General features: G+C 36.4%; 1 protein-coding gene across 3 annotated transcripts in view; it reads left to right on the forward strand.

Annotated features, from left to right (window-relative positions):
- The window catches only part of ATRNL1 (attractin like 1), an 815,229-nt gene that overhangs the window by 371,539 nt on the left and 428,923 nt on the right, over nucleotides 1–14,767 (forward strand). For all 3 annotated transcript variants that reach the window (XM_082721458.1, XM_082721457.1, XM_082721456.1), the window contains exon 25: nucleotides 12,905–12,966. In XM_082721458.1, the coding sequence (XP_082577584.1) occupies nucleotides 12,905–12,966 (62 nt within the window). The remainder of the gene's footprint in view (nucleotides 1–12,904; nucleotides 12,967–14,767) is intronic.

The raw sequence follows: 14,767 nt of genomic DNA on the forward strand, positions 1-14,767 counted from the left end.
GTTTGCTTTTATTTATTTTAAAAAATTGGATATTTAAACCCACAAGATCTTGAATTACTTGGCTGAAACATAGCTTGTCTTTGACATATCAATAATTGACTAACTTCCATTATGTAAGTATGCTTTTATGTCATCTTTTTGAAAGACTGTGATCTAAACAATGGTTTGAAGAACTTCTCCTTTACTTTCAGTTTGTTCAATGAATTTGATTATTTCAGCACATCCCTTTATATTTTCATTTTTGTTTATCTCATATTATAGCAGAGTTTATTTATGGCAGGCTGACATTTTGCACAAACACACCAATTTGTCCTCCAAATTAACATTTTTTCTCTCTTAACAAATTCTGACATTTTGTGGTAAATATCATGCTATTAATTTACTTCTCTATCCAGAGATATTTCATTTAGATTTCTTCATCAAATCATAAACTCAAAATGTTGATCATTTTGATTATTAATTATTATTAATTAATGAATAATGTAGCATATCTTAAATTCAGGTTTTAGATTTTAGACACGTTTTCCATATGAATTTGCATGTAAGATCAAATGGTTAAAATATATTATCAACATTACTGTTGCTACAGTTTTGGCTAACTCAGTTTTTTAGCATGTCACTTGTTTTGGAGCTTTTTAAAAACTTGGAGAGAATTAGGATATTATGAAATTTTACCATTTTTACCATAATTGATCTCTTGATCTTGATTAATTTTCTTTGAATAATTAGGGATAACTTGAATAACATCATTATAGGAAACGGAAATTCAGTGGTGCATTTATGCTGGCTAAAGTTTAAAACTAACTTTTAATGCACCTTGAGTGAACTTCTCATATTTTTCATGGGCAAGACCACAGAACCGAAATGGAGCATATTGATTATCTGTAAAAGGCCATGTTCTAGCAATGGCATCAGCCAATAGAAATCTTTCCAATTGGATCCTAACAGATTTTAGAGTCAGAAATATTCTATATCCTTAGGAGATATACTCTCAGGGACACTACAAAGTTACGGTGTTGTTATTGTTATTGATTTGAGTCACTTTTTTCTAAATAAAATTGTCTAAATGAACACTTTTTTAAAGCAGTCTTATTTGTTTTCTCATTGGCTTAAAAAATAATATTTCAGGGGTGCCTGGGTGACTCAGTGGATTAAAACCTCTACCTTCAGCTCAGGTCATGATCCCAGGGTCCTGGGATCGAGCCCGACATCGGGCTCTCTGCTCCATGGGGAGCCTGCTTCTTCCTCTCTCTCTGTCTGCCTCTCTGCCTACTTGTGATCTTTGTCAAATAAATAAACAAAATATTTAAAAAAATATTTCAGGTAATGCCACCTATTTTAGATAAGATTGCAGTCTGATGCAATTCATCTACTCAAAGAAATTTCTGGAAGCCAATAGGTTTAAAAATGTTTATTGTTGAAATTAAGAAGGTGAGGTGAAAATACATATTAAGAAATCATTTCTGATACCCTGATTTCAAAATATAGCTAAAATTATAAATGATAGACCTTATAAAATTTTTCTATGACTAAAAATGAGTAAAAATATTTTTTATAAAAGAAGCACGTATTTTCTATCTTTTGAGCTGTATAAAAACATAAGTTTTATAGGGAAAAATAATACATTACGATCTTTAATAAGCAGATAGTTATAGTCTATATGATTACTGATTTATGAAAGAAATTCAAATACATTAAAAATTCAAAAATATTTTTCAGAATAACATCTATACCTACCTCCTCTCTTGGCACTTAAGGATATATGGAGTTCTAAGAATACTCTCATGCTAACTTTTGTTATTCACTATATTCATTTATTTGGCAAACTTTTAGTAAATACTTACTATGTACCAAATGCTGTTCTAGGTATTAGAACAGTGCTATGAACAATATGAACAAGGCTACTATTCTCATGGAGCTTACATTTTAGTGAAGAAAGACATTTTAACTAATGATCAACTAATAAACTAAGGTAGTTTCAGGCTAAAGTATAAAAGAAATAAGTTCATAGAAGAATACAGAATAAGGGAGACAGCACCTACTTCAGAGAGCGTTTTAGAGAAGTGTGTAATTTACGGTGAGATCTGGATAAGAACGAGCCAGCCAGCCATGTGAAGACCAGTGCTCAGTCTCACTTAAAATGGTTCTCCTCTGTATATTCTTACTCCTTTTCTTGTTGGCTCCAGTTTCATTGGAAAGGGCCTGGAGCTGCTGGATTCTGATCTAAATTGAGAAAAAATGAGGACAGCCAGATACCTTAAACATGAAGTTATGTTTCATATTTTTCTGCGACCCCTACATTTCCTCCTATCTCTTCTCAGCACTTCAACATACTTTTAGACACCAAAGAGTGATTTCTTGTTTTACATATATTAATGTAGAAAATATCATACTTTTAAAAATTATAGTTAACACACAATGTTGCCAAAAAATAAGATACTTTAATATTTCTTTTCCCATTAACACTTACATGTTCTAACACACTATATAATTTTTATTATGACCTTTTTTTTTTTCTGCTGTCATCACCACCACCACCACAATTAGGAATTTTGATGTTATTTTTCACTGATAAATTTAAGAACTTGATATGATATTCAGAATATAGTAGATATGAAGTAAATTTTTTTTTTAAGATTTTATTTATTTATTTGAGAGAGAGGCAGTGAGAGAGAGCATGAGCGAGGAGAAGGTCAGAGGGAGAAGCAGACTCCCCGTGATGCTGGGAGCCTGATGCGGGACTCAATCCTGGGACTCCAGGATCATTGACCTGAGCCGAAAGCAATCATCCAACCAACTGAGCCACCCAGGTGTCCCGAAGTGAATTTTTTTTTTAAAGATATTATTTATTTATTTGACAGAGAGCTATCACAAGTAGGCAGAGAGGCAGGAAGAGAGAGGGGGAAGCAGAGAGCCTGATGGGGGGCTCGATCCCAGGACCCTGAGACCATGACCTGAGCCGAAGGCAGAGGCTTAACCCGCTGAGCCACCAAGACGCCTTGAAGTGAAATTATTTGATGGGTGAATAAGTTGGCACCATATATGAGGGAATTTGCTTGAGTTAGTGAATTAGTGTCTGCTGGGCCTTGTTCACCAGTGATACCAAATTATCCTTGCATCTGCCTTCCATTTTTAGAATCAGTGCAATCTGATTAGTAAGCCTGTGGCTGAGAATGAACTTTCTGACATAGTATTTTCCAGGGCTGTCTCCTGTGGAACTTCCTAGAGATAATCGCAAGTGGAGAAATATTTTGAAAGATTTTCACAACACTTGTAGTGCTGACTTTCCTTTTGAACAAACAAAATGGAATGCTTTTCAACTTGAGGCTCAAGCATCCAGATGATATGCTGAGTACAGAGATTGCTTATGCCAAGTCTGCTTTTAATCTTGAGTACATTTGTGCTACGAGATTAGTTACTTTAGGGCATTACTTGCTTCTATTTTTAAGGCAGTTTGTATTTCAGATACAGTTTCTGACAGAGATCTCCCCCATCAGTTTTTACCCCATCATCATGCTCCTTAGTGTGAAAGGTAGAGTATTCTCTGTAGGTTGAAGTCTACAAACAGTACTTTACTTCCTGTTCAAGCATTACATTGCAACTTAATTTGTGAAGAACTGCAGCTGGCACTGTGACAAATTAGAAAATGTGTTAATTTGGAAAGTCTATGTGTCTCATCACCCCAGGGGAGTGGAATCCCAGATTATTCTCTACATATAAGCTGGAGTCAAAATATTCATATCACTAATGTAAACTTTCATTTTTTCTTTAATTATATTAATAGGTAGAGTTAGATAATATAGCTGAAGTTTTAAAATGTTTTAGTGCTTTAGTTCATGGTTATAGCTGGCAGAACTTAATTTTAAATACTACTTTATTCAGATATTTTTTGGGAAAAAGTAGGAAATTGTGAGTGTTTTCATATGTATCAGTGTTTTACTTACTTGTCTCGAAGTACGATTTTTGTTCCGAAGTACTTAGCTATGTGGACCCAGAAAAAGCAAGATCTGTTTCTAACATACTCTCAACGATAGTCACCTGTGGAGAAAATTCATTTGTATTTTTTCGATTTAAAAAGACATTTTTTTCTTAAATCTTTTAAGACATTTTCACCTATAACCAATCTCCTACAGCAATTATCTTGCCTCACTCTCTGTATAAGTGCTCTGTAATTCTTCAAATGCTAAGTGGCTTTTTGGAAATGAATGTCACTATATTTAAGCCATCGTGTATATACCAAAAATTAAACCATCTTCTCAATTGACTATAATTCTTTATTTTATATAAGAGATACTGATATTTCTTATTTAAAATGCCATTTAAATTCTTTAGTGTTATTTCTTTGCACTGAAAGCTGGGATCACTGTAAGTCTCATCTCTTTCGTTTTCCTTTACTTATGGATTATGTCTTCCTCTACCTTGTGTCCAATGTCTGAAAGTTTTTGTTTTCATATACTTTGTATTGTTTTCTAGTTGTTTAAGGGAGGAGATATCTCTCATCCCTGAAAGTCTATTTGTCCTGGAAGTGGAAATTCAATTCCATGTTTTTTTATCATTTTCATAAAAAATTATTAAAGGGAAAAATATTTCAATACTTTAATGGTTAAATTTCAGCTGTCTGGGAAAATTCACTTATGTTGACCAACTCCTCTATACATGATATAAAAGTATAATAATATTCACTATATTGTACCTACTATATGCCAGGTATTATGCCAAGGATTTTTGTTAATTCAGTTGATCTTTCCTCTAGCATTATGAAGTAGGTATTTCATTACTACTTTTCACTTATGGGAGAATGGAGACACAGACAATCTAAATAGTTTTCCAGAATATTTATACTTATTAAATGAAAAGGTGATTTCAAAATCAGAAATTCTCTATTCAGATACTGCATTATTGACTAATACACTATGTCGCACTTCCTGAAGAACTGTGTAACAATATAATCTCTACGTTAGCAGAAATGTAGAACAGCTTTAGCTTATTGGCCAATTTCATCTCTAAAAATTCATTTTTTTTATTAACATGAAATTATAAAACAAGATGACATATTTTAGTTTTTGAGTAGAGTATAAAAAATAATTATAAGCATGCACACAGCTTCTTTAGACAAAAATATATGGGAAAGAACAAATCCTGTTTCCTTGATAGAGTAGAAATTTATTATTATCTTTTGGCTTTTAAGTAATTATTAGTTGTATTAATAGGCAGTGTGATCATTATTAAATGAAGAAATTCATTTACATATTTTAGTTAGGTACATTTAATATGCTATAGGATACATCATTGAAGTAATTTTGTAATAGTTTTTTAAAATTTGTTTCATAAACATATAATGTATTATTAGCCTCAGGGGTACAGGTCTGAGAATTGCCAGGTTTACACACTTCACAGCACTCACCAGAGCATATTCCCTCCCCCAATGTCCATAACCCCACCACCCTCTCCTGACCCGCTCCCCCAGCAACCATCAGTTTGTTTTGTGAGATTAAGAGTCTCTCATGGTTTGTCTCCCTCCTAATCCCATCCTGTTTCATTTATTCTTTTCCTACCCCCCCAAACCCCCCACATTGCATCTCCACTTTCTCATATCAGGGAGGTCATATGACAGTTGTCTTTCTCTGACTGACGTATTTTGCTAAGCATAGTACCCTCTAGTAGTTCCATCCAAACTGTCACAGATGGCAAGATTTCGTTTCTTTTGATGGCTGCATAGTATTCCATTGTATATATATACCATATCTTCTTTATCCATTCATCTGTTGATGGACATCTAGGTTCTTTCCATAGTTTGGCTATTGTGGAAAATGCTGCTATAAACATTCGGGTGCACGTGCCCCTTTGGATCACTACGTTTGTATCTTTTTTTTTTTTTTTTTTTAAGATTTATTTATTTATTTATTTAACAGAGAGAAATCACAAGTAGGCAGAGAGGCAGGCAGAGAGAGAGAGAGAGGAGGAAGCAGGCTCCCTGCTGAGCAGAGAGCCCGATGCGGGCCTCGATCCCAGGACCCTGAGATCATGACCCGAGCCGAAGGCAGTGGCTTAACCACTGAGCCACCCAGGCGCCCACTACGTTTGTATCTTTAGGGTAAATACCCAGTAATGCAATTGCTGGGTCATAGGGTAGCTCTAATTTCAACTTTTTGAGGAACCTGCATACTGTTTTCCAGAGTGGCTATACCAGCTTGCATTTTCACCAACAGTGTAGGTTTCCTCTTTCTCTGCATCCTCACCAGCATCTCTCATTTCCTGACTTGTTAATTTTAGCCATTCTGACTGGCATGAGGTGGTATCTCATTGTGGTTTTGATTTGTATTTCCCTGATGCCGAGTGATGTGGAGCATTTTTTCATGTGTCTGTTGGCCATCTGGATGTCTTCTTTGCAGAAATGTCTGTTCATGTCCTTTGCCCATTTCTTGAGTGGATTATTTGTTCTTTGGGTGTTGATTTTGCTACGCTCTTTATAGATTTTGGATACTAGCCCTTTTTCTGATATGTCCTTTGTAAAGATCTTCTCCCATTCTGTCAATTGTCTTTTGGATTTGTTAACTGTTTCCTTTGCTGTGCAAAAGCTTTTGATCTTGATGAAATCCCAATAGTTCATTTTTGCCCTTGCTTCCCTTGCCTTTGGCAATGTTCCTAGGAAGAAGTTGCTGCGGTTGAGGTCAAAGAGGTTGGTGCCTGTGTTCTCCTCAAAAATTTGGATGGATTCCTGTCTCACATTGAGGTCCTTCATCCATTTTGAGTCTATTTTTGTGTGTGGTGTAAGGAAATGGTCCAGTTTCATTTTTCTGCCTGTGTCTGTCCAATTTTCCCAACACCATTTGTTGAAGAGGCTGTCTTTTTTCCATTGGACATTCTTTCCTGCTTTGTCAAAGATTAGTTGACCATAGAGTTGAGGGTCTATTTTTGGGCTCTCTATTCTGTTCCATTGATCTCTGTATCTGTTTTTGTACCAATACCATACTGTCTTGATGATGACAGCTTTGTAATAGAGCTTGAAGTCCAGAATTCTGATGCCACCAACTTTGGCTTTCTTTTTCAACATTCTTTTGACTATTTGAGGTCTTTTCTGGTTCCATATAAATTTTAGGATTATTTATTCAATTTCTTTGGGAAAAAAAAGGATGGGGTTTTGATAGGGATTACATTAAACGTGTAGATTGCTTTAGGTAACAAAGACGTTTTCACAATATTTGTTCTTCCGATCCAGGAGCATGGAACATTTTTCCATTTCTTTGTGTCTTCCTCAATTTCTTTCATGAGTGCTTTATAGGTTTCTGAGTATAGATTCTTTGCCTTTTTGGTTATATTTATTCCTAGGTATCTTATGGTTTGGGGTTCTCTTTCTTCTGTCCTGAAGATGGTGTAAAGAAATGCAACTGATTTCTGTGCATTGATTTTATATCCTGACACTTTACTGAATTCCTGTACAAGTTCTAGCAGTTTTGGAATGGAGTCTTTTGGGTTTTCCACATAGAGTATCATATCATCAGCAAAGAGTGATAATTTGACTTCTTCTTTGCTGATTTGGATGCCTTTAATTTCTTTTTGTTGTCTGATTGCTGAGGCTAGGACTTCTAGTACTGTGTTGAATAGCAGTGGTGATAATAGACATCCTTGCCATGTTCCTGACCTTAGCGGAAAAGCTTTCAGTTTTTCTCCATTGAGAATGATATTTGCAGTGGGTTTTTCATAGATGGTTTAAGGATGTTGAGGTATGTGCCCTCTATCCCTACACTTTGAAGAGTTTTGATCAGGAAGGGATGCTGTACTTTGTTAAATACCTTTTCAGCATCTATTGAGAGTATCATATGGTTCCTGTTCTTTCTTTAATTAATGTATTGTATCACATTGATTGATTTGCAGATGTTGAACCAACCTTGCAGCCCTGGAATAAATTCCACTTGGTCATGGTGAATAATCATTTTAATGTACTGTTCGATCCTACTGACTAGTGTTTTGGTGAGAAATTTTGCATCTGTGCTCATCAAGGATACTGGACTGTAATTCTCTTTTTTAATGGGATCCTTGTCTGGTTTTGGGATCAAGGTGATGCTGACCTCATAAAATGAGTTTGGAAGTTTTCCTTCCATTTCTTTTTTGAACAGTTTCAGGAGAATAAGAATTAATTCTTCTTTAAATGTTTGGTAGAATTCCCCTGGGAAGCCGTCTAGCCTTGGGCTTTTGTTTGTTTAGAGATTTTTGATGACTGTTTCAATCTCCTTACTGGTTATGGGTCTGTTCAGGTTTTCTATTTCTTCCTGGTTCAGTTGTGGCAGTTTATATGTCTCTAGGAATTCATCCATTTTTTCCAGATTGTCAAATTTGTTGGCGTAGAGTTGCTCATAGTATGTTCTTATAATTGTTTATATTTCTTTGGTGTTGGTTGTGATCTCTCCTCTTTCATGATTTTATTTATTTGGATGCTTTCTCTTTTATTTTTGATAATTCTGGCAAGGGGTTTATCAATCTCATTAATTCTTTCAAAGAACCAGCTCCTAGTTTCGTTGATTTGTTCTTTTTTTTTGGGGGGGGGTGTTCCTATTTCATTGATTTCTGCTCTGATCTTTATGATTTCTCTTCTCCGCTGGGTTTAGGCTTTCTTTGTTGTTCTTTCTCCAGCTCCTTTAAGTGTAGGGTTAGGTGTTGTATTTAAGAAATACAGGTATTTGAGAAAGTGTAGGTTTATGTGTTGTTTCTTTTTCTTTTTCTTTTTTTTTTTTAAGATTTTATTCATCCAACTTGTGATTCATCCAGAAATCACAAGTAGACAGGCAGGCAGAGAGAGGGGGAAGTAGGCTCCCCGCTGAGCAGAGACCCCGATGCAGGGACCGATCCCAGGACCCCGAGATCGTGACCTGAGCCGAAGGCAGAGGCTTTAACCCACTGAGCCACCCAGGCGCCCCAGGTGTTGTTTCTTGAGAACGGCTTATACCACTATATATTTTCCTCTCAGGACTGCCTTTGTTGTGTCCCACAGACTTTGAGCCATTGAGTTTTCATTATCATTTGTTTCTATTAATTTTTTTTCAATTCCTCTTTAATTTTCTGGTTGACCCATTCATCTTTAGAAGGATGCTGTTTAGTCTCCATGTATTTGGGTTCTTTCCAACTTTCCTCTTGTGCTTGAGTTCTCGTTTCAGAGCACTGTGGTCTGAAAATATGCAGGGAATGATCTCTATCTTTTGATACCGGTTGAGACCTGATTTATAACCCAGGATGTGATCTATTCTGGATAGTGTTCCATGTGCACTAGAGAAGAATGTGTATTCTGTTGCTTTGGTATGGAATGTTCTGAATATATCTGTGATGTCCATCTGGTCCAGTGTGTCATTTAAGGACTTTATTTCCTTGTTGATCTTTTGCTTGGATGATCTATCCATTTCAATGAGGGGAGTGTTAAAGTTGCCTACTATTATTGTATTATTGTCAATGTGTTTTTTTGATTTTGTTATTAATTGGTTTATAAAGTTGGCTTCTCCCATGTTAGGGGTATAGATATTTAAAATTGTTAGATCTTCTTGTTGGACAGATCCTTTTAGTATGATGATGTAGTGTCCTTCTTCATCTCTCATTATAGTCTTTGGCTAAAAATCTTATTGATCTGATAGAAGGATTGCCACCCCAGCTTTCTTCTGTTGTCCGTTAGCATGGTAAATTGTTTTCCACCCCCTTACTTTAAATATGGAGGTGTCTTTGGTTCTAAAATGAGTTTCTTGTAGGCAGCATATTGATGGGTTTTATTTTTTTATCCATTCTGATAACCTGTCTCTTTTGATTGGAGCATTTAGCCCATTTACATTCAGGGTAACTATTGAGAGATATGAATTTAGTGTCATTGTATTTCCTGTAAGGTGACTGTTACTGTATATTGTCTCTGTTCCTTTCTGGTCTACTACTTTCAGGGTCTCTCTTTGCTTAGAGGGCCCCTTTCAATATTTCCCATAGAGCTGGTTTGGTGTTTGCTAATTCTTTCAGGTTTTTTTGTCTTGGAAGATTTTTATCTCTCCTTCTATTTTCAGTGATAGCTTAGCTGGATATAGTATTCTTGGCTGCATGTTTTTCTCATTTAGTGCTCTGAATGTATCATGCCAGTTCTTTCTGGCTTCCAGGTCTCTGTGGATAAGTCTGCTGCCCATGTAATATTTTATCTGTTGTATGTTATAGACTTCTTTTCCCGGACTGCTTTCAGGATTTTCTCTCTGTTGCTAAGACTTGTAAATTTTACTATTAGGTGATGGGCTGTGGACCGATTCTTATTGATTTTGAGGGGGGTTCTTTGCACCTCCTGGATATTTGTTCCCTTTGCCATATTAGGGATATTCTCTACAATAATTCCCTCCAATATAGCTCCTGCTCTCCTCTCTTTCTTCTTCTGAATCCCAATTATTCTAATGTTGTTTCTTTAGTCTTACAGTATCACTTATCTCTCGAATTCTACCCTCGTGGTCCAGTATTTGTTTGTCTCTCTTTTGCTCAGCTTCTTTATTCTCTGTAATTTGGTCTTCTATATCACTAATTCTTTCTTCTGCCCTATTTATCCTAGCGTTAAGAGCCTCCATATTTTATTCTACCTCATTAGTAGCGTTTTTATTTCAACTTGGCTAGATTTTAGTTCTTTTATTTCTCCAGGAAGGGCTTTTATTTCTCCAGAGAGCAGTTCTTTAATATCTTCCATGCCTTTTTCAAGCCCAGCTAGAACCTTGAGAATTGTCATTCTGAACTCTAGATATGACATATTACTAATGTCCGTATTGATTAGGTCCCTAGCCTTTGGTAGTGCCTCTTGTTCTTTTTTATTGTGGTGTGTTTACTGCCTTGTCATTTTTCCAGATATATATGAAGGAGCAAATAAAATACTACAAGGGTGGCAAAGACCCCAGGAAGATGTTTTTTAACTAAATGTGCTTTAACTAAACTAAATATGCTTTAACTAAGAAGAGACCCCAAATCGCCGGTGGGGGAAAAATCAGATAAAAAGAAGTTCAGAAAAAAATTTTTTAAAAGAAAACAAATAAAGAAAAATTAAATAAATAAATATATATATATATATATATATATATATATATATACACACACTCACACACACACACTCACACATGCACACACATATTAGACTTGTGACTACAACAGGGTCACCCACTTAATTTTGGGAGTATTTTGGTCTCTTAGAGGAAACTACCTCCTAAAATTTTAAGGAAGGCAAAACATATATAAGGGTAAATACAATGAAGGGATAGAATATGAGTATAGAATATTTTTTAAAATATTTCTATAAAAGGAGTTGATAAAGTGAGTTGGCTGGGAGAATAAAGAAAAAGAAAGTGGAGAGAATTTGCTTGGGTTGCAGACTAGAACAAGCCTGAAGCTAGATTTAAGGTATATTTTGATTTATTAGAAGATTCTGTACCCCAAATTTTTTAGAAGAAAAACCCTATGTGTATACAAAAAAATAAAGTTAGATACAATGACAGATAAAATATGACTATAATAATGAAGTCTCAAAAAAGATTATCATTTTTAAAGGTATTGTTAAGAGAAACTAGTTAAAAAATGTTAAAAGAAAGGTAAATTTTTATAAAAATTTATTAGAGGAAAAAAATAAAATAAAATAAATTTATTAACTGCAAGACTAAATAATCATGGGGAGAAAACCATGAATTGCATGGTTGCTTTCTCCTCCTCTTGAATTCCTCTGTTTGCCTTGGTAAGTGAAGTTGGTCTTGGCTGGATTTCTTGTTGATCTTCTGGGGGAGCGTCCGGTTGCCGTGATTGTCAAGTGTCTTCGCCTGAGGTGGAATTGCACCAACCTTACCAGGGGCTGGGCTAAGTAATCGGATCAGGTTCGCTTTATGGAGCTTTTGTTCCCTCAATGCTTTCCGTAGAGTTTCAGAAGAGGGGAATGAAAATGGCGCCTTCCCAATCTCCAGCCTGGAGGAACCGAGAGTTCAGGGTCTCACTCCTCAGTTCGCCCTCAGGGAAAAGCGTTGAATCACTCCCATCTCCCTGGCCTCCCGCCGCGCTCCGAGCTCACCCAGCCTGTGACCAAGCGTCTCTGTCTCTGACACGCAGCTCTCCCTGGAGTTTCCGAACTCCACAGATCCCTGAGCTCTTCCAGGGTGTGTCTCCCTGGATCTTGTGGGGTTCCCACTCACAGAGCAGTTAGCTGTGCCACGGATTTCGGTGCAAGGTAACCCCGAGTTGAAAGCTCACTCCTTGGCTCTGTCTCTGTAGCCGGCTTCCCTGCTCTAATACCTGTGAGCTCTGTGACACTCAGACACACCTGATCCTTCTGTGAGTTGCGGGACCTGGGCCACACTGACCTCGTGTGAGCTTCACCCCGGTTTAGCCTCTGGAGCGATGTCCCTCCATGGAGCAGACTCTTTTAAAAGTCCTGATTTTGTGCTCAGTTGCTCAGCTGCTTTCTGGGAGCCGGCCCTTCCTCCCCGCGGTCTATCTTCCCATTGCTTTGGATTCACTTCGCCGGTCCTACCTTTCAGAAAGTGGTTGATTTTCTGTTTCTAGAATTGTTGCTCTTCTCTTCGATCTCCTGTTGGGTTTATAGGTGTTTGGAATGATTTGATAAGCTATCTAGCTGATCTCCAGCTACCTGATGTCGTCTCAGTCTGCTAGTTCTCCGCCATCTTGACTCCTCCAGCTGTAATAGTTTTTTAAAATCATTTATGTAATATTTAAAAGTCATCATTGTTGGTTGTTAACTTTACTAGGTATTCTAGATGAAGCTTTGATTTCAGCATACATGATTTATAATATAGTGATCCAAATCTTTTCATGATTTCCAAATCTTATTTTACAAATGCCATGAAACATGACCACAGATATTGGGAAAGAACATATATTGAGTTTCAAACTTTCTTTTATTTTGATTTTTCAGATTGCATTCTCACAACACAATACAATCATGGATCTTGTGCAGTTTTTTGTCACCTTCTTCAGGTAATTTGCTTTTACTGACTTGAATTTATTAAACCTATATTCTGATGATGTTCTGTCAATCTGTAAGGAAATTCGTCACATCTCTAACCCTAAAATATAATAATGTGTCTTGAATGGTTTTATATGCTTAAATATATACCACAGAGTTGAAATATACTTGTCAAGTATACTTGAAATATACTTGTCAAGATTATTTTGCTATTGTACTATTTAATTGCTAATGGAGTCAATAGAAAGAATATAATAGGCATAGGTAATTAAGGCCTGCTTTATTTAATGAAATTAGCAATATATCCACTATATTGATTAGGTATAGCACTAAATCAATTCAGTTGTTTTTTAGGAAATTATCACATTTAGCACACTGTACTCAAAATCTGTAGGGAATGTATTTATTGTCCTCAGTGAACTTCTCATCTGGAAATGCTAAATATGACTTTGAGTAGATCATCATTCCCTAGAGCATTATTATCTGAGATATTAACAGTAAGTTAATAAGAAAGTTTCTGTAATTAACAACTCTGGAAAATAGGGCTCTTTAGTTTGCTTATAACTAACATTACTTCTACTACTAATGTTATAAGTTTTTTTTCCCCTTCGAGTTTTTTTTTTTTTTTTTTAGATTTTATTTATTTATTTGACAGAGAGATCACAAGTAGTTGGAGAGGCAGGCAGAGAGAGAGGGAAGCAGGCTCCCCGCTGAGCAGAGAGCCCGATGCGGGACTCGATCCCAGGACCCTGAGATCATGACCCGAGCCGAAGGCAGCGGCCCAATCCACTGAGCCACCCAGGCGTCCCTCCCCTTCGAGTTTTTAATATGCTAATCTGCAATGTATCTTTCTAAAAGAGAGGGTAGAGTTTGTAGCGTTTCTCAAAACATGAAAATCCTTTCAGGGGACATCTATTATTTCCATGGGATGTAAATAAAGAAACATTGAATTGGGAGAGGCAGTGAGTCAGTGATAGGATATCTTGTTATGGCATCTTAGATCATCTGGATAGGAAGAGAGGTTATTTTTGTTAATATGATTATTGTATGTGCAGGTTGTGCTGGCCCACTGGGTGCCTTCATGCAAATTAGAAAATTTGTGTCCTCCTTTTGGCAGACATAGCCCTATATCATGGCACACAGCTTTACAGAGTGCAGTATGAATTTTGGCCTCCATTCACCAAGTTGGCTGGCTTCGTTTATACTAAGTGAAGAAACCCGTACAGCCCAATCCTTGACATAGTTGATATGCCAAGCACTTTCTTAAAGACCAGTGTAACCATTGTTGGTTATCTTACCCAGATATCCATACAATACTTAAATTTCTAATACCTTCCTCACAGAGGTCAGCAAACATTTTCTTTAAAGGGCCAAATATTTCAGGATTTGTGGGCTATACCATCTCTGTTGCATGTATGCAAACCTGCTGCTATAGTATTAGAGCAGATAGAGCCAATAAGGAAACAAATGGGAGTGGCTCTATTCCAATAAACCTTTATTACAAAAACAGCTGGTGGGCTGAGTTCTGCCTTTAGACATAATTTGCCCAACCCCTCATCTAGCTTATGCCCGAATGCCTTTAATGGCAAAATCGCGCCATCTCCTGAGATAGCATTTTCTATCTTCAGATAACTAATTGTTCTTTATAATTGAGATGAAATCTGTCTCCCCATAACACCACTTCTCATTCATCCATATGGTCCAACACAGAGCAGGTCTCATCTCTCATCTCCATTTATAGCCCTTCAGTTTTCTAAACTCCTTTTTCCAATTTACATATTCCCTGTCTCTTTATCCTCTTCTGTTGTTGAA

Source organism: Mustela nivalis, assembly GCF_964662115.1.
Source record: "Mustela nivalis genome assembly, chromosome: 2".
Taxonomy (NCBI): domain Eukaryota; kingdom Metazoa; phylum Chordata; class Mammalia; order Carnivora; family Mustelidae; genus Mustela; species Mustela nivalis.